General features: G+C 36.0%; 1 protein-coding gene across 2 annotated transcripts in view; it reads left to right on the forward strand.

The window, feature by feature from the left end:
* Positions 1-22,526, forward strand: part of GBE1 (1,4-alpha-glucan branching enzyme 1) — a 133,434-nt gene that overhangs the window by 60,608 nt on the left and 50,300 nt on the right. For both annotated transcript variants that reach the window (XM_059872662.1, XM_059872672.1), the window contains exons 8-9: positions 18,988-19,103; positions 19,845-19,972. In XM_059872662.1, coding sequence (XP_059728645.1) covers positions 18,988-19,103; positions 19,845-19,972 — 244 coding nt within the window. The remainder of the gene's footprint in view (positions 1-18,987; positions 19,104-19,844; positions 19,973-22,526) is intronic.

Here is a 22,526-nt window from a genome sequence, read left to right on the forward strand (position 1 = left end):
ACTAAATCCCTTTCCTTCTGTAGTGGGAAGAGCTGTTAAATCTACAGGTACTTAAACATCAAATGCAAAGAATGCTCAATTCACTTTGGAATTGAGAGAAACTAATTCTCTACTGTGAAGGAGATTAGGGAGCAGTTGCTTTATCAGTTTAGTCTGTCTACATTTTCTTTGAAAGCCAAGATGTAAGTAAGTTTATCTCAGCATTTGCAAGATTATTCAGTTGTCTGTGAAGGGGACTGTGAATATTTCTTGTAACAGAATGTGGCAAAAGATTCATATCCATGCTAAAAAAGAAAAAAGGATTATATCCCTTGTATATTTAAATACTATTTTTTAGTAAAATTCATGTAAGTAGAGAGTAGCTACAAGAAAAGCAATAGTAAACCTGTTCATTGGACAGCCTGGGTGCTGCATCTTTGCACCACAGTGCTACTTAAAAAGCAAAAGGCATATTTTTAATTTTTAATATTTAAATCCATATTTATTCTCGTGTTGAATGAAGCAGGAACTTTTCTGTAAACTGTGAAGATCATTTTAAAATTATGGTGTTCGTGGTGTTGTCACAGGAGAATAACAACTCAATTTCATTGAAATGAGAAATTGCAGATAAGACAGCTGGCCAATGGAATACTTTTTGCTTAACTATTTTCAATAAAAGAATATAAACAGTGCTTTAAAAATCAACCAGAAAGAAACTTTTACTTTAATAATTTTCATAGCTCTTACACATTCTTATGAGTTTTTCTAAAATCTAGATCCTGGGCGTTTCTTTCCTCAATGTTCTAATTTGGTGACTCTTCCTCTCCATCATCTCCATCCTGTCTATATCTGTGTCCATCCTGTTTCCCTCAGCAAACAACCCAAAAAACAGAATCACAAAGCTTCAGTGAGAATTGCAGTTGATTTTAACATTTTCTGTTGAAAAACAAACTTTATATCATTTGCTTTGGTTCCTGTTAATAATTGTGAATTTCTAGCCCTGAATTCATGACAGGGAAATGATTTAGTGTAAAAGGGGTGCCAGAAGCTCTGGATTGGTACTCTAGCTGGCATTGTACAGTTAATTTTGGAGGAAATTAAAGGTCTCTGTTGTGTTCCTGGTAAAAGTAGCTCTCTTAAAATACATGTAAACTCCCACCCATCTTAAGTAAGGATTCTACTTGTAATTAATTTTGCACAAGCAAAGTATAATTTTTTTTCCTCCTAAAATCATATTCAAAGGTTATTCAGCTACCAGATTCATTAGAAGTGATGTTATACACCCTGGAGACCAGGTGGGATCACAACTAGAGTGGTTGATTGTGTTTTAATTTAGATTCATTTCTCCAAATAGCAAATGTGTCTAAAATAATAATCAGGAAAAACAATTTAAAAATAATTGAGAACAAGATATTACCTAGTAAAGATATTTCCCACAGCACTACATGAATAGAATGTGCAAATGATGTTGCCCTTCTAGACTTACTGAGTTCTGAGAGTATTGTTTTGACTTTTAAGGCTTTTCCTGTCTCTTCATTAGATTTTGTTGGATTCTATTCTGTCTTAATCCAATTCTGAATGTAAGTGGGTATACTGATATATTTCTGTGAGTCTTTAGGAATAATGGTGAATTAAAATTCAGAAATCATGCGATGCCTTATGGTTTTTTGGTTTGTTGTTTGTTCGGGGTTTTTTTTTGTGGGTTGTTTTTTTTTTTTTTTTTTTTTTTTTGGGGGGGGGGGGAGTTTTGTTTGGCTTGTTTTGGTTTTGTAATACTATGGCACTTTTCACCCGAGCACTTAGGCAAAATTTTAAGTTATTTCACTGTCTAGATGAATTTCGTGCAAAAGTCAGTGATTGATTTACAATCCAGTTTTAATTTTAATTAGACCACTTTCTTGAATGCAGCAGTATGATCAGTAAGAGATTACATTGGTTGCAAGGATTTGGGGCCAGCAGATGTCCCAGCATCTCCTTTGGGCCTTCTTTGAGGCCTGTTTCCAAGGCTTTTTTAAGACAGGATGTTATGTCCATATTTTTGGGGTTAAAAATCATAACTAAGCCATGTAATTGAAGAAATTTCCTAATAATTTTTTTCTTCATCAGTTTTATGAAGTTTCAAGTGACATCCATACCAAATGTGCTTTGAAATGCTACAGGTAGGGTTTAGTGTGTACAATAGACACTTTGTCCCATGAGCCACAGTTTTTACATCAGGGCAACAGATGACTTGCTAGTCCCCTGCTGCCAGTCCAGATGTTCTCTCCAGCTCAGTTTTCTGAACTGCTGGTGGAACAGCTGATTATAGCTCAGTACTTCTTACTTTTTTTTTTTTAATTCAGTTTTTCTTAATGTTTGTTAGAAACTGCCGTAGCTCAGAAACTGCTTTTAACCTTGCTGTCAGTGCTGCAGAAACAGGGCAGCTGTCAGGTGTTCAAGCTTGTGTCGTTGTTCTGGTGGAGGTGGCCTCTTCCCCAGCTTGCCCCTCCAGAGTGGGGTGGGTCACCTGAAGCTTTTTTCCCCTTGTCCTGTGGTCCAGCCTCAGGCAGGTATCTCAGGTGCTCTCTTGCATCTAAAACATCCACCTGTGTTTGGATGCTGAGACAGTGGCCTTTTCTGCCACCCAGTGTTTAAATCCTGCATATAACTTATGCTATATATTCTGAGGGGAAAAGATCCACTGATTTTGCTTGACTTCAGGATCTGACTCTTTAAAGACATGTTTATCTTCTAACATCTTCAACAGCCTTTGTTAAGCTTGGTGTTTAGTTCTTCCTTAAACAGCTGTTATTCACCCAAATTGCTTTTTCTTACTTCTGATTGCCTACTTTGCCAGTCTTTATCTGCCACTGAGGTGGTTATAGTAGGTGGAATGAATTGGAACATAAATCTTTTAGAGTTTAGTGTTTGGTTAGTAGGGTACCTGTCTGGACTCATAATTCTCTAAACATAGCTCTTCAGAATATTTTTGGGTTTTTTTTTCCTTCAATTCAGTGATGGAATTCCAAGTATCAGTGGAGGCAAAGACTTGTTGCCTTCTTTGGGAGCATCCCCATGGTTTGTAACAGTTTTCAGGATGAAATGGATTCTTTGCTACTCTTTATTGCTTACAACCTTAGCATTTTAAATAGATTTGAGTTGATACTCTGGTGTACCACAGTACTAAAGATTCTGGTTCCTTGCCTAATGCTCTTAAGGAAAATTGACACATGAGCCTGAGATACAGACAGCAGATAACACATTGTGTGTGTTCTTGCCATCCACCTCAGGGGCCCTTTATTGACACATGTTGTAGAGTGCAAAGATTTGACTGCAAGCTTCATGCACACAAAGGACAGATAGGATTTAAAGGCTGCTAGGACACTCATTGCTTCTGAGATGACACCTGAACAGACTGTGCTGGCCAGGCAGCTGTCAGTCAGCTGGGAGAAAGGAGACTGCCTCTACTTGTCACAGACCCTTGATGGGTTGTCCTCCTCACTGTTTTGAGCCTTTCCATGTTCCTCCTTTTGAATGCTAGTGCTCCTAGCAAATCTGTCTGTAACCTTACCTCTCTTACCTTGCCTAGTTCTAATCTAAAGACTTTTCAGGTTTCTCTCAGCTAAGGAATTTTCTGAGAAGCTTAAGCTGTGCAGGTTTTGAGACAGTTTGGGACACAGGAAGAAGAGAGGGAAAAGCAAGCAGGGGTGGCTTGAACATAATTAGTGAATCATATCCAGTTGACTTCCCAGAGTGTAAGAACTGAAGCTTCTGAGGGTTTAGCAAGGTGCAGGTGGCATTCTCCCAGCTGCATTTCCAATGCCATGCCATGGTTGTCACAAATATGTTTTCATTGGGGAGAATCTTTGGCCATAATTCCAGCTAGACTAAAGATAATGCAGTGAGAGTTGACAGTGAGAGAGATTCTCAGTCACGTGATATCTTTTTGGTATATTGTTGATTCTAGGGTAATTACAATAGAACAAGGATGTAAGTTGTGTTTCATTATGTAAAACATAAAGCTGTGCTGATTTTAATTCATTTCCTGCCAGTCTTCTTCTACGAAATTAGTTTAGGAAAGCTCTGTATTTAAAGATCTGCATAATATGCATTGGAATTTCATTTGGCTGGCAAAGATTATTTCTTAATGACTGTTTTAAGGAAGCACTGCTTGCAGCATAATAGTGAGATTTTTATTCTTCCCCTCACCCCTCATAAAGGTAATTATTTTGATTAAAGGTTGTCTTTAAAACCACTGTCTGCCTATGTTCCTTAGCTCTCTGTTTCTAATAGACTGGATTTTGATGATGATTGTGTCAGTATAAAAATACTTTGTAGAATTTAAACCTTAAAGATTAAGACCTTTCATGCCTAAAAAAAAATCTTTGTTTCCTTTTGTTTTCTCTTCTTTTAGTCATCATTATAAAAGCTAGTAAGCAAACACTTTCAAGTGTGGGAACATTGCAGTTTATAAATTGCTTTTTTTGAAGGAAATGATTACTGAAAGCATTAATGGAAGAGATGATACATAGAAACTTACTGCAATGTAATTGGAGAAATTGAAATAATAGTGAAAAAATAAAATTTTCAGCCATGATCATATGATTTATAGGGCTTGCAGTTGAGAGCTGCTGTATAATTGCTTTACTTTTTAATTTTTAACATTTTTAATTAAACAAGCTTGTTGTTTTACTGTACTGTACTTGCGAATAACAGACCGAGAAGCTTTAAAAATCCATAGGTGCTCTAAAACTGAGAGCTTCACATAAGAATCCATGTAGCTTTCTTTGAAGTGTCCAGTTTCCCAAATTAACCTCGAACATAGCATTTAAAGCTTTGTGTGAAGTTTCAAAAATGTAGCTGCACAGAAAGTGGTACAGCAATAAATTGAGCAATATTGAGATGTGAAGAAAGGCACACTGAAAAGTTGCAGTCAATTGTTCTAAATTTTGTCAGCACATTTTGAAATGTAGAGGTGATCACTTGTAGCCACTTAAATTCAAACATATTTTAAATAAATGCAGTCACACTTACATGGAGATGATTATGGTATTTCAATAAATATCTAAAATTAGCTAAGATTCAATACATTGCAGAGAATGATTTTTCATCAGTCTAAATGCAATAATGATCTTGCATTTAGTAATCCACACTTGAATTGACAACTTCCACAGCGTTCTAATGTGATTGCTGCAGCAGTTTACATGAGCAGCATCTGTTGTGAATAGAAGATTGTTCTGGAGAAAAGGCTGATGGTTGTATCAGTTTGAGAAGAATCCACAAATGAAATGAAGGATGTTGACTTTCTTCTAATAGGATTTTATCCAAAGAAATTCAAGGTTGGAGGAAAATTAGCCATGGTACAACTCACGACAGGGAAAGAAGATAAAAATATTGAGACAATTGTTGGGGTTTTTTTGATTCTATTATGTACATTTTGTATAATGCACAGATCCACTTGAAATCTGTTTTTTGAAAACTCACTGGAGAGAGCAAAAAATAAATAACTGGGGGAAAAAAATAAATTAATGGCTACGTCTACAAAGTAGAAAACAATCAAAATGCTGCAGTGTTTCCAAAAGTCAGTAGTGTATATATGGCCAACAGATCAGAAATAATCTGCAAGTAATTGAGTTGATCTGATATATTACTTACAGTCTTGAAAGGGATGCCATGTTATCTTGAGAGTGGCATAAAGACAAAAGTTCCTGTTTTTAGAAAGTGTTTGGAAGTGTAATAGAGAGCAATGCACACAACAGGGCTGGGCAGCCTGCTGCTTCAGGGAGTAGCTGTCTCTGTCCAAATAAATTGCTTCCCACCTGTAGCCACTGACTGAAATTCATCTTGGGATGGAACTGTACTGGTGATAGCATGGTAAAATTTGGGGATTTTTTTATAAGGATATACTCAGCTGTATATAAATGTTTTCTTTTGGGGGTTATTTAAATGCCAGAATGTCTTTGGAAATGTTGTTATTGAAAGGAATTTTGTTAGAGTTGATACTTAAGAAAATATGGGTGAAATTGTAAAGAAGATTTAAAAAATGGGCCTACTGTTCCATTATAGTAGTAATGGATGGACAGGGAGCAGCTTTTGGCTCTGTTCTGGCTGATGTAGTTACAGGACAGGTCAGAAGAAATTAAATAGTGTATCCTGTCAAATGTGTCTTAATGAATAAGGAAGATATTCTATTAAAAGCTTTATCCCTGGGCACAAAGCAAATTGTTCTATACCAGGTAAGGAAAAAAGTGTTTTGTGGGTTTTGGGGTTTTTAAAAATATACAGTGTTTCCTTGGCTATTTTCCCTATGGATTTACTTTGGGTCATCTTATTGATAATGGGGGTAATTCCTTACCCAATATTTGTATGTATCTGTATTACAATTCCTTGTCAACTCTTAAAAATTGGTATAAAGCTATGTGGGGAAAAAAAAAAACATTAATTGCCCGTTTGATTAATTAATAGTTTAGATGGTTGACACAAGTTTTTCTAAGTTATTCTACTACAATTAATGAGTTTGTTTCAGGCAGAGGAAAGCAAGTGTACAAGTATTACTTTGTAGACCTTACCCTTTCATTTATTTAGTGTTACTCCACAAAAATTAAGTCCTGTCAAGTGTAGTTTTAAGGATAGATACATGTGAACTAATAAATAAGAATGAAAAAGCACATTCATAGTCACTACTATGTGCTCTTGTAATTTTTTCTGTAGGAGACGACTTAATTTGTTCAAACAAAGAGCTGAGTATGAAGTTCCCTGAAGAATTATTAAGTAAAAGTATGGATTTTTTTTGTATTCATAATATATTTAGTCATTGCACAAAGAGTGTTTAACTGAGTGTATTTATCAAAAGGTATCACAATGAAGAGTTCTCTTTGTGGTCTTTATTTTTATTCTTTATTCCTTTAAGATATTTGAAGAAAGTAAAATAATTACTGTTGTCACTTTCCTGATTAAGTAAACACATAAGATTGCTTCTTCTTGGCTGCAGGGATTTATGTGAACACCATAGAATTTGTCATTTCATGATATGGAGTGAAGCCATTTTCCTTTCTCCCTGTCATAAAAAAAAAAAAAAATAGTTGTACTCTACAGCCTGTGTTTTAACCCACAAAGCTTCAGAGAAATTGGCCCTGTTCTTTGGGTTTTTTTCTTCAGTGCTCTGTAGCCATTAACTTTTTCTCCTCTTGCTGTTTGTATTTAGCAACATTTTGATTGCAATGTAGCACACCTTTGATTAGGGCGTTATATTTTAGAACACATTTTAGCGCAGGCTTATTATTAGAAGTGTATTTAAATTTTCTAAGACAGTTCTCTGGTAGAGTAATAGAGAAATTGGTGTCTTTTGAGGAAAGAATCCATTTGTTATTAAACCACAACTGGAAGTGAAATCATCCCTATGAGTACGGTATTACATTTTCATATCCTGACCTTTTGCAAGCAGGCAGAAGCAGTGCTAAATTCCCCCTTGTCTTCCCTTCCTTCCCTTCTTGCCCAAAGGCAAAAGAAAAAAAAAAAAAAGTAGAAAAAAAAATTAAGTTATTGTTTCACTTATTATGACTCCAAGTTAGACTGGTAAATAATTACAATAATAAATAATAACAATAATAAATAGAAGTTTTCACAAAAAGGAAGTATATGTACTTCACGGGCTTCAAGTGTCAAGTTTGAATGACATTTTGTGACTGTAAGTGTAGCCACAGCTACGAGCCAAAACCATTTCTTATTATGAGTTACATAATTTATAACAGATTTATTTTAATTTATTTAGTTTTAAATGGACTAAGCTTGGACATTGAAAAACAATTTTGAAAAGTTGGAGTTTAAGGAACAAATAGCATAATCTTTTGAAATGCTATATGTACAGCTGGTTTTAGGAATAATGACTCAGTGAAATTTACTTTTTCTTGTTGAAATTTAATTCTTGCCTTTAAGATTTCATAGATAGAAATTTCGTTCAAAAAACTGGTGAATTGGAGTAATTATTCAGTCAAACACTGGAGGAAAAAAATATCCCAAAAGATTTCCATTGCTATTTCTCCCCATTTTCTGATTTGAGTATTTATTATTCATTACCTGGGATTTTTAGACTTTTTACTACCCTGAAATCTAAAATTCTGCATTTTTCTTCCTACAAATTAGTTAGGGGCTTATAACATGTTCTAGGGTGGATGTTTAAGCCCTGTAGGTGATTAACAAAGTGAATGCTTTTTGGAGAGGGAAAAAAGCCGACTACAAAACACTAAAATTTACATTATGAATGTTTCTAGGCTTCCTTTGCCACCACCTTTTTGGATAAGGGCATTGGAAAAGATGAAAATCTACTTTGACTTTGTTATAAGAAATTTCAAGGTAATTATTTTGTCATTGAGTTAGTTGGGGAGGAAACTGAAAGTCTGTCAGGAAATGGGAAACAGCTTTTAGCTGGATGTTCTTTCCAATCCTTATCCAGCTAAAAAATTGGCTAAAAAAGTTAGTGACTTACAGAAAGTAGTTCAAAATAGCATTCTTATAAACTCACTAACTATGTACTGGAAACAGGAAATGTTTTGTAGGTTTTGCCAACAGTTGCTCTTAGCACAGAACCATCCTCTCCCAAACTTTGAAGACCAGAAACATTTGATTAGAGTCCGAGGCTTGAGCAACTCATTTCCCAGCTATGCTAGACTATCAATGTATGCAAGGGCAAACTTGTTTTAAACTATTTCAGAGAATCTTAGTTTTAGTTTTCTTTGTATTCTATCCTGGTCTAGACAACAGAACTTGTTTTCTATAATATTATGAAGTTTTCACTTCAGATATATTTTGATTAAAAGTTGCCATCATTCTGCTACCACATAAGCCAGGATTAGTAATAGTTGCACTGAAATATGATGTTAAATAGAGGATATCTGTAGTAGGTAAAGAGTTTATTTCATTTCAGTTAAAAATCATGGCATTTCAGAAAACCTTAGTATTAAAAATAAATACATATTTCCAATGCATGAAATATACTAGTAGATTAATATTTCCAAATGGAGATCAGTAACAAGTAGTGTCCCTAAGGAGCATATTGGGACTGCACTTTGTGGATGGCACCAGACTGTGGGGTGTGGCTGACTGGCTTGAGGGAAGGGGTATGGGACACAGGCAGCAGGACATGGGGCAATGGTTTTAAACTGGAAGGGTAGATTTAGATCATAAGAACAAAACTTTTTATGGGGAGAGTGATGAGACACCAAAGAGGTTGTCCAGAGAGGCTGTGGATGCCCCATCCCTGGAAATGTTTAAGTTCAGGTTGCACAGGACTCCAAGCTGATGTCTCTGCCTATGGCGAGAGGGTGTGTTAGTATAGTTATTTTTATCTCACAAACAAAACAAAAGAACTAAAGTACATACACTTACTTCACAAAATATTTCTTTTTTTTTTCTATTAACAATACACCATTATTAAACTTAAAACCTTCTACTATCTTATTAAACATATTTTTCTATAATCTTAAAGTCTACCTTAACTGAAACTTGAACTATTATTTAATATCTTCACTTACTATACTAGTATAACTTTTTTCTACTTTCAAACTTTGTAGTTACAGCTAATTCTCTGTTTTTTCCATGCTTTCCTAACTTTCTAAAAATCTTACCTTTACTAGGGGTACAGGGGTGTTGTGGCTAGATAATCCCTAAGGTCCCTTTGGACACAGATCATTCTGTGTTCTATGATCTTGTACAAGATCTCGTGCACTAACCCATGATTGTAGAACAGAAGTTGGTTTAAAACTATCAAAGGGTTCTATTGCCTTGTTGTGTGAGTTACTATTCCATTGTTGACTTAAAAATGTAAATACAGTACTAAAAGCTTTTTCAGATGTGGAGGAATGTGTTGTTTGTAAACAACTTTCTAAGTAAGCTTTAGGCAGTCCAATATGTTTTTTTGTAATTTCTATCTCAGGGCACTAATTATTTTCTCAATATTTCCAAGATACTATCTGAGTTATCCACTGTCACAATTTAATTTCACTGAATTAGTGGGAGTACAACTGAATACATTTTGGCACAGTGTGTCTTTCCCACCTGTCTTTTGTGGAGCTTACAAATTTTATTGTTAAAGAAAGATAGTGGGTATGTTAAAATGTGTTCAGGTCGCAAGGGGTTTTAAAATAGGTGCATAAATCTTGAAAAATTGAATAATTAATAAAACAAAGTATAACTGTGAATCAATACAAGAATTATGCTGTAGGCATTTATTCCAGAGATGATGCAAATAATAATTTTGCTATGTGTTTTACTAAGCAAAGCTACAGTCACAATCTATCATAAATGTGTTCATTGTTCTCATATTTATCTTCATGAAATACAAATTATATAGTTGAAATGACAGTATCTAGTAAGAAATTGAGATTAAAAGCTAGGTGTCTTTGAATACAAACCTGTTTTTCAGGTCTCATAGATAAAAAAGGATTTATGAAACACACTGAAAGTGTATTTGCAAGTTCACAACTCTATTGGCACAGCCCAGTCTGAGATAATTTTTCTTTAATTACATTTTTGAAGAATGTAGCTTCAAAAAGTGCAGCAAAGAGAGAAATACTGTGCTGTGCTTAAGGATGGATTCCTATTTAATATGAACCCTGTACATCAGATCTCCTGTGCTGGTTTGTGGAAATGCAACAGCTTTGTATCCTGTGCTTACTCAAAGAGAATGGGGACTGCTGCATGCCTTGCTCAGCTTTGCCAGGTGGCTGCTTCCCCTTGCAGATTCTCTGAATCTTGTGCTGGGGGTGATCTAGGACAGTCTTCAGGCTCTTTAAGCTTTCCACTGGAAATGTTTTTCTGTGAAAATAATAATTCATTGTACAAACTTTTCTGCCCTCCATGCCAAAGTCTGTCACGTAACTGAGCAGTCTCATCCCACCGTGCTGAAAGGAACATTTTGGACTGTAGCCACAGCAATTGCTGATGCTGAGGATAAAATCTGGGAGCATGAGAGGAAGTAATCTGAGCCTTGTAGTAGCTGATATACAGAATGAACTTCCCTTAGTCCCCACTTCCCCAGGGTTAGAAATCAGTAGATTGCCATTCAAGGCGTGGAGTCAGTATCTCAGAAGCTTCCTGTGTTGTCTGTACTGGATGATGACTAATAATGAACATTTTGACTCATCTTAAAATTTTCTTATCCTTCTCTAGATTTGGCATTGCTACCAACTGCCTGGTTGGGATGAAGGGAAGGATAGACTTTCAGTCAAAAAAATATAGACTGCCAACAATCTTCAGGGATTCAGTGTGCTGGACTCTGAGGGTCTAAAGCAAAAAGATATTCACATAATATCTTCTGAGGTGATGTCCTACGTTGGTAAAATGCACAAGTTTGCCCCTTTTTCAGTCTTCTCTGTGTGATATGAACTCACACTCCTTAGGAGGTTTATTTTGCTATGTTAACATAAAAAGCAACTGACATGCTTTGTTGCTTGAGGATTAAAGTTTTAATTTCGGAATTTCAAGGTAATTACCTAAATAATTTGTAGTAGGATGTGGATACTGAATGGTAGATTGATAAGGTACTGTACAAGGTATCATGGTATAGATGAACTTGAGCCTCACTCCACTGCAGCAACAGAGATTTGCCATCATCTGTACACAGAAAAGACTTTTCAGTCATCTGTGGTCTCTCACTTTTGGGAAAAACAGATATTTGATGATCTCTTTGTACTAATCCTGGAATTTTCTCAGAGGCTGAGATCTGGTCTTTCTTCACTTCTCTAGTGCTTTTATTTTTTTGCAAATTTTCAAAATCTTCTCTTTTGTGAAGAATTCTGCTTCTTGGCTGTTTAAATACCTGTTGCTATTTATTAACATTAGAAAAAAAAAAATGCACCTGAATTGAAATTTAACCAGTTTGAATTTGGATTTTGAAGGTACAGGCATGTAATGAATGCTTTAAAGATTTTTGTGTGTGGACCAGACACCTTCTCAGTGTTCCTTTGTGTGAGCATAAATTAGGGAACCAGTATTCTAAAGTAAAAAAAATGAAATTAGGTTTATAGAAAACACTGTTTCAGGCTTTTAATAAGATGGTTTTGAGAAAATAGAGCTTAAAAATGTTAATAATTTGCCAGGTAGTTAATATTTTTCTCACTGCTAATGGAATGAATTGATTTTGAGTGTAATTTTGTTTCCCTATATAGGGAATAAATAGAGTTGAGGATAATTGTTGTCTATTCTTATACATATATAGTAGCATACTATTTCAGGGGAGAAAAAGCAGCTCACAACAAAGCAGTTAAATCTCCCTTGACACTTGACTCTTTACCAGTCCCTATCTCAACTGGTGCCGTTTTGCAGGTAAAGGTCAGGAGAGTGGTCTGTTAAAAATCAGGTCACCTGATCTGTAGTACTTTGTAGCTATTTGTGCACTACATTTAGACTTATTTTTAAAGCAAAGTCAGTGTTGAACAGTAAACTACTGTTTAATTATGGAAATAATGAATTGCATTAAATTGTATGCAAATTATGACAATACATCTTTAAAGTTGTGATTTAGTTGTATTTTGTAGAACAGCAAATTTTGTTTGTTAATGTGCAGAGTTGATTATATGACCTAACAAACTTAATGTTGTCTAAGAGGTTTATTTTGGGAGAACAGAATTTTAAATAATCTCAAAGATTTTTATTTTATTAGTGTATAATTTACTTGGGTAGAATATAAGTGGGACAAATTCTAATTTATCCAAATTGGAGCTGAAATCCATGTAGGCTTTATCAGCATTTAAAAGAGTTTTGTAATATTTTTTGATACTTTCTCTATTTTAAAATGTGTATGCCCTGCAGGCTCTCTTAAAACTGAGGTAATTGTCTTCAGTACTTGGATTTTTTCTTTTCTATTTACCTCAGGAAGCCCACTGAGCAAAAAGCATCAAGAGTATTAAATTTCATTACAATAAGTACCTACCTGCTTTGCCTCCAAGGCTCTTCTTATATTCACATTTTGCAGGACATAACCTTTGCTGAGTAGTATTTGAATTATTGCTTCCATTTTATAGGGCAGATAACTGAATGCTTTATTTAATACTAGTTTACTCTTACCAAGTGGGGATAGGACTAGCCATAAAAATATAAGCCTAGGACAGTGCTGCTTATTTGCCGGTTATTTTAAACCCTTATATAGTCCATAGTTCGTTTGAGGAGAAATTTTTTTTTTGTACAAATGGCATTTCAGGAAGGTCGTGTGAATATTTTTATAAACATGTTTAATTCCTTTGCAAAATATGAGAGAGAATTGTTGCAGAATTAACCTGCGCAATTAAAATGAGTTTTTTTTCAAAGCATAGATTGAATGTCTAAGCAATCAGAAATTGGGAAATTCTTGTTTCACCTTGCTGTATGGCACTGCTTTGTACCAACAGTGGAAGTAGAATTTTGAGTGGAAAAAAGTTAAAATACTTTCATGAACACTTCAGAACTACTGGTTGTATATGAATAAACTGTGCCTATTTCTAAGAATTCAATTTGCCAAACTAATTATTGAATATAAGTCTGTAAGTCTAATAAACGCTTAGTGCTATTATATTGTTTACAGCATATTGAAAAAAAGTGCTTCCTCCCTACGTAGCAGTGGACTTATGATGATCAGGATTAGTGGTTGCAGAAGAGCTGCTGTCTGGTTTGGCACTCTAGAATTCCAATTTTAACTAAAATGGAAAACCCTCTGCATCTTCAAAACTGCTGCTCTTGTTCGCTCTCAAAACAAACCAAACCAAAAAAGCTGCATAATAACCAGTGTTCTGCTTATTAGAAATTTTAAATAGAAAAGTGTAAATAAATAAAACATAATGTGGATTATGTATAATATATATTAATATTGTTATTTATACATATATATGTATACATTATATAAAGCCAAACTGCTTCTCCTTTGAGAAATAGCTGAGGGAACTCAGACTATTTAGTTTGGAGAAGAGGTTCAGGGGAGACCTTACTGGTCTCTACAACTTTCTTCCAGGAGGGTGTAGTGTGGTGGGTCTCTTCTCCCAGGCAGCAAGTGTCAGGACAAGAGAACATAGCCTCAGGATTATACATCAGGAAAAATGTCTTCACTGGAAGGGTGAGCCTATGTGACAGGCTGCCCAGGGGAGTGGTGGAAGAACCATCTCTAGCAGCATTAAAAATGTGTGGATGTGGCACACACAGGGACGTGGCTTAGTATTGAACACAGTGCTGTTAAGAGTTGTGTTCAATGATCTCGGAGGTCTTGTCCAACCTAAACCATTGTATGATTCTATATAGTATACATATAATATATACATTTGTCAGTGGTTTATGAAGAATTGGAGTTTTGCCCACAAAAAGGCACAGAAGTAATTGTGCAACCCTGCATCCAATTAACTTAGAACTATTAACTTTTGCCTAGACGAAATCAATGTGATTTAGTTTGTGAAAGAACTTCAGATCTTTACTAAGCAAATGCTTAGAAATTTGAAAATAGTCCTTTCACTTTGATTTCTCATGACATTTTCATAGTACTACTTAAATAAGTAAGGACTTTTTTTCCTGAAGGCTGGCCTCGAAATTCTCAAATACTTTTGAGCTTTTTCATTTTAATGAAGGGAATGGGGTGTTGAGGCTTAAGCAAAGATGGCTTCTGCCAGAGCTATTGATAAAATTATCCATTTTTGTTTTAACTGTTAGAGAAAACTTTAAATCATACAGTAACTTATTTGATATAATCTGTAATTATGTAATATCATCAGCTTTGTTATTATGCTGGCGTCAATAGATCCTCAGTTTCTGTGGCTAAGAATAAAACCCTCTTCCTGGATTTAGAAGTTAATTCGCTGATCTGTCTCTTCTGGGGACTGATGTAGGGGAAATGTGTTACCTTCTTCTCCCAGGTTATCATATGCCCCAAGAGGATAGCTCTTTTGTTTGTTAACTGCACTTTTTGGAGGCACAGTGCAGTTTGGATTGCCAGACAAAAGTTGTTTGTGCCTGCTTAAGACTTTATTACATTCTGTTGCCTGATAGAGCTGAGTATGTTGCCATGCAATGCTGTTTAGAGTAACTGGAGCGTGGGTGTTGAGGGCAGTGTAGTGCTGGGAGTCAGGACTGTCCCTTGGTTTAGGCACTGCCACACTGCTTCAGCTTCTCAAACCCTGATGTTTAAAGAGGACTTGGCATCTTGACAATGATTTTATGCAGGTGACAGAGGGGAATTACTTGTGATACATTTAGAAGGTTCAAATACAAAGGGATTTATTGTTGCTGTTCCTGTTTTCCAAATAGGATAAGGCTGGTTACCATTTTGTATAACTTCAAACAAGATGCATCTAAGTAACAGGAAAACTGCTCTATGCTCATAAGGAGTGGTGAAAAAAAGTTCACCTCTGTATCAGATCTAGATGTTCAGGCCATAAAATAGCTTGTATCAGATATCCTGGAAGTTAGCATTAGAGTTAGCAATGTATTTATTAGACAATGCCAGTTTCTTTGTTTAGCAATCTTTTGGTTGAATTTAAGCCAGTCAGCTGTTGAAATATTTGGGGATAGTTTGAAAAGTAATGATTTAGCATTCAGTGCTACTATGTCTTAAGTTAATTATGCACTAAGAACTGAAACAGGTGTATCATCAAAAGTCTAGATTCTTATAAGGTCAGCAGTTCTCCAATACATAGTAATAATAAATGCAATTCTTGAAGGTCAACATTAATATGGTTCAAGAATTACATCTTCAAACTGTATTAGACACAGCCAATATTATTTTTTTGTCCATAGTGACAAGATTCACTGGTTTAAATGCACTGCTTGCATCTAAATATTTCATGTTCATCATGGACTGGAATTTAAAATGCTTATGGGGAATAATTATTTTGCTCTTTTTGTGAGTATAGAGGAAAAAAGTAAATAATGAGTGTGTCCTATAAGCAATTTCACAGGTTTTCTGCTGACCTAGTATAGGAAAGTTGTTAAATTTCTCATCACCTCATGAAACTAGGTCATCTAGGGTAGATGTGCTCATTCCACTTTTTTAAACAAAAAAATCTGGTTTTAATAAATGAGCTATGGGATCCAAGAGTGAAGGGAAAAAATCCAGCAATACTTCTTTGCAAAGGCCTTCTTTGTTTTGAAGTCTGAGTGAATTCTGAATTAGATTTCTTACACTACAAATCATTCTGTTCCTTAATGATGATACAGCATAAAAAAAGCTACATAATAGCCTGTCTTTGATCATGCATGCAATGACAGAACTTCCTCAGTTTTGATATATGCAAAAATGTGAGATTTTTAGGATATAACTTAAGATACGGCTTTTTTCCAGAAGAATTTACATTCCTAATGAATGCTATCCCGTTTCCATATCTGTCGTTAAAATACAAGAATGAACTGTTTTAGAAATGCTCCTGAATTACTGCTTCTCTGGTGGGTGTATCTCAATTATGCCTCTTCAATTTTGGCCTCTGCTGGCTTCCTGCAAAGTTACTTGTTCTGTCAACTTCTGTGTCTAATATTGCTGCTCCCATGAACAAATTGACTTGGATAAAAAAATGAATCTCTGTATGGTTTGTGTGATTTGCATGTCTCAAAAAATCTGTTATTCAGGTTCATATTTTGGAGCTGTGTAGTTATCTCTCTAAAAGTCAATATGGTTGCTAGTACTTGATATACTTCTTAAAAATTATCCTAAAGCTGATTTTTGTCCAAGTTTAGACTAAAATCACAGATAAAATGATTACTTATTTATTTATTTATTTATGATCTTCTCTCCCATGTGCAATCAGATGCTTGGAAAACATCTGCTGCTCCTACTCAGGTTTTTGATCTCATAAATTTTCTAACTAATACTTTGGTGCAACAAATTCATCTTGTTTGTTTTTATTGTTGTCTCTTTTTCACCTAAAAGTCATTGCAATTTATGTTCATGCTGGTTCTCCATCTTTTCCCAAAGATCAATCTTCAATGCCAACAATGCTGGAAAAAATTACATATGTTATCCATTTTGAGACTTTTGTGTATGTTTTACAAATGTACAAATCCTCTTCAACATCTTAAGGACTTTAAGGTTATAAAGTCAAGATGTTTGTAATCAGAAGAAATAACTTTTAAGTCTGGATAGTGCTTGTAGTAATTAATGTACTTTTTGTGCATGTATTATCCTAATTCTGTGTGAGATACTTTTTTATTTGCTAAAATGCTGTGCTCTTTTCTCACACTATTTAGCTTGTAAGAAATAGCTTTCTGTGAATTTCATGCTGAGTCAGAAAAAAACGCAACAAACGTTTGCACAAAATTGCTTTTTTGTGACCAGTTTGCCAGTTTGTAGGACTTCTGATACTTTTCTATCCCTTTCAATATCAGAGCAATCTCAGTCTTGTTCATTTGCTGCAAACCATCTCACCTGAGAACTAATAAATATATGAAAGGTTCTTCAGACAAGCTCCTGAGATCTTCCTAGTGTTGTGTTAACTTGTGAATTGGATGATTTGAAGCAGGAGAGTGTAGCAATGGAACAACAACAAAAAAAGTCTTGTCATATAATGCATGCCCAGGAAGAGTGTTGCACTGAGGGAATTCACAGTGAGCTGATCCACATTTTCTAAATTTGGAGGTTTTCATTTGGTAATAATTCTGTCTTTTTATGCCCAAGTGTGTATCTCTATGCAGTGCATGCAGAAAGAAGGAGAAATATTAAAATTCTATGGAAGTTTATAAGAATTGGTTACTTAGTGAGATCAGGATTTGACTTTATAGTGTGTCCATGTCCTCTTATCTTTTCTTCTAATATCACTTACATAGGACTTAAACCGTCCTTCATGTGAAGAAGTTTTTTGGAGGAAGGAAAGTGGTGACATTTGTTTTTCAAAATTGAGTTTATTCCTTGTGTCATAATTTCTTCCTGAAATTACTGTTTCTGATATCTGTTAAATTAAATGTAGGAAGGGTCTCCTTCATTACCCTATGCCTACCATGTGCATAGGTAAATTGTGGTGTGGTTTGTGCAGCATAATCTGTTCTTTCTCATCCAGAGGGTGGCTGGAGAGACCCTGTCTGTTCCTGGGCTTTTCTCTGAACAGAAACTTGGTCGGAAGTGGGGTTGTAGTTATGCTGTCTTGGAAAACTGGTTACAGAGAAATAGTAACATTGGCAAGTGCTGAAGATGTGGGCAAAACCAGTTTCACTGCATCTTGTGTTGGCTGATTGAGATGGGTGAGCTCTTCAGAGCTGTGGCTTGCAGGAGATGCACATAAGGGTGTCAGAGAGGGCTGTGCCATGGAGGGTGAACAGTAGAAACAAGATGTGGGTATCTTTGGAAGCTACAGAGACCAATGCCCAGGGAGAGGAGGTGATGAATACGAGGAAAACTGCTCATGAAACTATTTTATTCCTTAATATCAAAATCTGTTCATGAATGTTTTCACATGCTTTTTCATTTTGGAACCTCTTTTGTATTTTGATTTCATCTCCATGCTTTGTGCATGTGTGTGTGTTATATCACATTCCTGATACTCTGAACTTCAAAATATACCTCCTCAACTTTCCCTTGGTTTACTTTTCAAATGTGCAAATTTGCAACATAGGTGATTTGGCATTCTACTGGTGACATGTGATTTGCCATTAATTGGGAAGGGCAGCTTTTCAACAGCAATTATGCCTAAAAATTACTATAAATCCATAAAATCTTGGGGAGAAGTTCTTGCCTATTAAAATTTTATTTCCTTTTCTATAGCATCTTTTCCAACAGAGTAACCATCTTCAGAGAGGGAATAGGAAAATTACACCAGCAAGTATGGGTAGTAAAATATAGTACATGTGTTCAGACACTACCCTGTTAGAGAGTTTGAGTTTTTACTAGCCTCCTATCTCCAGTCTTAAGATTTTGTGCAGTTAAAAGGCAAAGACTTAAAGACAAATCTTTTAGGGAAAGGTTAATGAAAAACGGGGAAGAAGTCATTAAAATAGTAAAATGTACAGTACAAGTACCACATATGTAAGTGGAGGACATGGTATAAGGAACTCTAGTTGATCCCAAGGTTTTAAGGCTTAATAAATTTATTTCAGCTGGGAAGTCCTGAGATTCCTTCTGTCTAATTTGAGGATGTGGATTGAAGACTATCGCTTCGATGGATTCCGGTTCGACGGCGTTACGTCTATGTTGTATCACCACCATGGCATTGGTGAGCCATTGATCAGCTCTGATCTCAGCCCTCCTGGTGCAGCTCTGTTGCTGTGGAAATAGTGCTCTAAAGTTCACTGTTTCTCAGGGGGAATAGGGGTTTGGCACAGGAGCTAGAGGGGCTTGTTGGTAGAGCTTGAAACTAGATGGGAAGAGGGAGGGACAAAGCCAGGCTTGCTAGTGATGAGCAATGGGGTGGCACAACCAAACCTTGAGGATGGAAGCATTAGGAAGATCCCTCAATCTGCTTCATGAGGTGTCAGCTGTAACAAACTGTACTGGAAGTGTTTCTGTACCAACACACATATGAGGAACAAAAAAGAGGAGCTCAAAGCTTTAACCCAGTCCCAGGGTTTTGACATGATTGGCATAAGCAGAACTGGTGGGATGAGTCCTGTGCCTGGAGTGCCACAGTGGATGGCTGGATGGGAGCACAACACAACTGGCACAAACAGGTTCAGAAGATTCCTAAAACACCTGGACGATGCAGGGTGTGATTCTGGGGGATGGTCCTGTGCAAGGCCAGGCATTGGACTCTGATCTTACTGGGTCTCTTCCAGCTCATGATATTCTATGAATGATCAAAAAAATCCAGGTTTTCTAATTTTCTTGCTTTGTTGCTATGAGGATAGATGGAAAGTCATTAATATGTTCTGTGCTTATAAAATGAAATATTGAGTGAAATACCTGTGTTTTCTAAATAAAACTTGATTCTGGCCTTTAAAACTTCTTGTCCTATTAGGCACAGGGTTCAGTGGAGATTACAATGAGTATTTTGGCCTACATGTGGATGAGGATGCTTTGTGTTACCTGATGCTGGCCAATCACATGATTAATACCTTGCACCCAGAATGCATAACCATAGCAGAGGTAAGATCATTTTGCCATCCTCAGTGATATTAATATTGATTAGTTTGCTTTAGGATGTGAATTTCCTGTTAATTATCAAGTCACACTTTGGGTACTCAAGCAGTGACATGAGCTGAAAAATATTAATTAGTGGACAGACTTTGCCTGGTGGGGAAAAAAACAACTGAATATGCACCTGGGAATTTTCTCAGCATTAATAGATTATTAATTAATGTGGCAGTTTCTTTTTCTTTTTTTTTCCTTCACCACGTTGAACTTGTAATGAAAATTGTTTTTTTTAGTTTATTGCTTGTGCATGATAGCCATTTGTCAGTAGTGCTCTGCGGTACTAAAGATTAACAGCCCTAATAATGTTTTGCATATTTTAAATTATATTGATATATCTGACAATTACCCTTCAAATTAAATGCAATAAACTTATAGATGGTAAATATATAGGGTAATTTAAATTTATTATTAAGTTTCTTCAGGTTTCTAAAGGAGTAAATAGACTATATTACTTGAGTTGATTGAGATAAATTTTTTTGACTGAAAAATGTTTCTGGCACATAGAGCTTCTAAGAGTATGAAACAGCAGAGCATTCAAAATTGTAATTTTCACTGATATTTTGTCTTTATCCAGAAGAAAAATAATTTAAACATGGAGGATTCTTTTCTGTTATCATGTTTAAATAATTCATTTTGTTTAAAAGTGGAATCTATCTGATACCATTAGGAGCTATATGGATTTCTAATAAAAGGGTTTGTGATGCTTAAGAGTTCTCTATCTTTAGGAAGCAAAATACTGCTTTACTTAATTTCATATTTATGGTAAAGTCTTCTATCATAGACAATCACTGCTAAGAGCTCAATGACAAGCTACCAAAACAGCATCTGGGGAGCAATCAATAGCAAACTGGAGGTGGTTTTATTGAGCTGTAGGCTTGTTGGAAATTAAATCAGTTAATTTTCTAGGTAGTCCTAGATTTTAAGCATTCCTACCAAAGAGTTTCTGAGTTTAGTTGGCTTGTATTACCTGGACTAAGAATTCTTTTTTTTTTTTAATAAAATGTGTCTTCGGTTTCTCATGCTTAAGTTGAGAGTGCTTCTTTTTCAATACATAATTTTCTGCCTCAGGAAGTTGCTACATGAATCATACAGTTGATCAATGTGCTTCATGGTTAAAGGAGAATTTCAGAATGAGAAACTATTGACATAATTGAAAATTACAAAAGGCAGTGAAGAATGTCTGCTTGCCTATAGAATCAGTGCCATGTGAGAAAAATGTTTTTCTCTGGCCATAACTAATGATAATATATTCCCTAATTAAGGTAATTAATTGATTTTACAGCTTTTTAATATTCTGTATATTCACTGTCTTAGTAATTGCTAATTTTTTAGGTGTTACTGAGTATATGCTTGTTTTTCATTTTGGTCTTCTAAATAAAGCGGCAATTAAAGATCTTTATAATGGGAAGGAAAAATGTAAAGTAAAATTATGTCATGCCTGGAGTATTTTAGACACAAACAGGCAAAGAAACAGTGGTTTCTATTTTTATATGCACCTCTTTTCAAATGTGGTATGAACAAATGCTTTGAAATTAGCTGTTTAATCATAGCAAAATAGAATTGCCTGGGTTGGAAAGGAGCTTAAAGATCATCAAATTCCAACTCCCTGCCATGAACAGGGACATTTTCCACTAGCCCAGGTTGCTCAGAGCCCCATCCAACCTGGCCTTGAACAGGGATGGGGCATCAATACCTATCCTAGCAAAATGTCCTCTTTGTTATTCTTGTGGGCTCCTTTCTGGAGCCACTGGAAGGCCACAATTAGGTCACCACAAAGGCTTTTTATCTCAGGCTGAACAATCCCAATTCTGTCATCCTTTCCTCATAGCAGGGGTACTCTATCCCTGATCATCTTCATGGCCCTCCTCTGAACTGGGTCCAGCAGGTCCCTGCCCTTCCTGTGCTGGGAGCCCAGAGCTGGATGCAGCCCTTCAGGTGGGATCTCAGCAGAGGGGGGCAGAGGGGCAGAATCCCCTCTCTCTCCTGCTGCCCACTTTGGACACAGCCCAGGACAGGTTTGGATTTCTGCAAGAGCACACTGACAAGTCATGTCCAGTCCCTCACCCACCAGCACCCCCAAGTCTTTCTCATTGGCTGCTCTGGATATGTTCGCACCCAGCCTGGCTTGATAACGGGGGTTGCCCCAACTCAGGTGTAGCCCCTGGAACTTGAGTCTCACTAAACCTCGTGAGGCTCCCATGGGCCCACTTAAACTGGGTCCAGTACAGACATCACTGAGAAATGTGATTCCTGTCTGAAGCCAGCATACTTGGCCATTCCACTGCCAAAACCCCCAACATTTTGGCAGTGACACCAGCCATGGAGCAATGTATGAACAGACTCAGTCCGTCCATTTCTTTCAATGTTACTGCCTTCAATTAGAGTCAGAGAGGAGAAAAGGGCTTCTTCCTCAGCTTCCCTTACCAACTGTCTCAAGGCCCTGAAGTCCTTTTTGATCCCCCTTGGATCACATATTGTCACTTCATTGCTCCCTCTGTGAAAGATC

The sequence above is a fragment of the Haemorhous mexicanus genome, chromosome 2, assembly GCF_027477595.1.
Source record: "Haemorhous mexicanus isolate bHaeMex1 chromosome 2, bHaeMex1.pri, whole genome shotgun sequence".
NCBI classification, from domain to species: Eukaryota; Metazoa; Chordata; class Aves; order Passeriformes; family Fringillidae; genus Haemorhous; species Haemorhous mexicanus.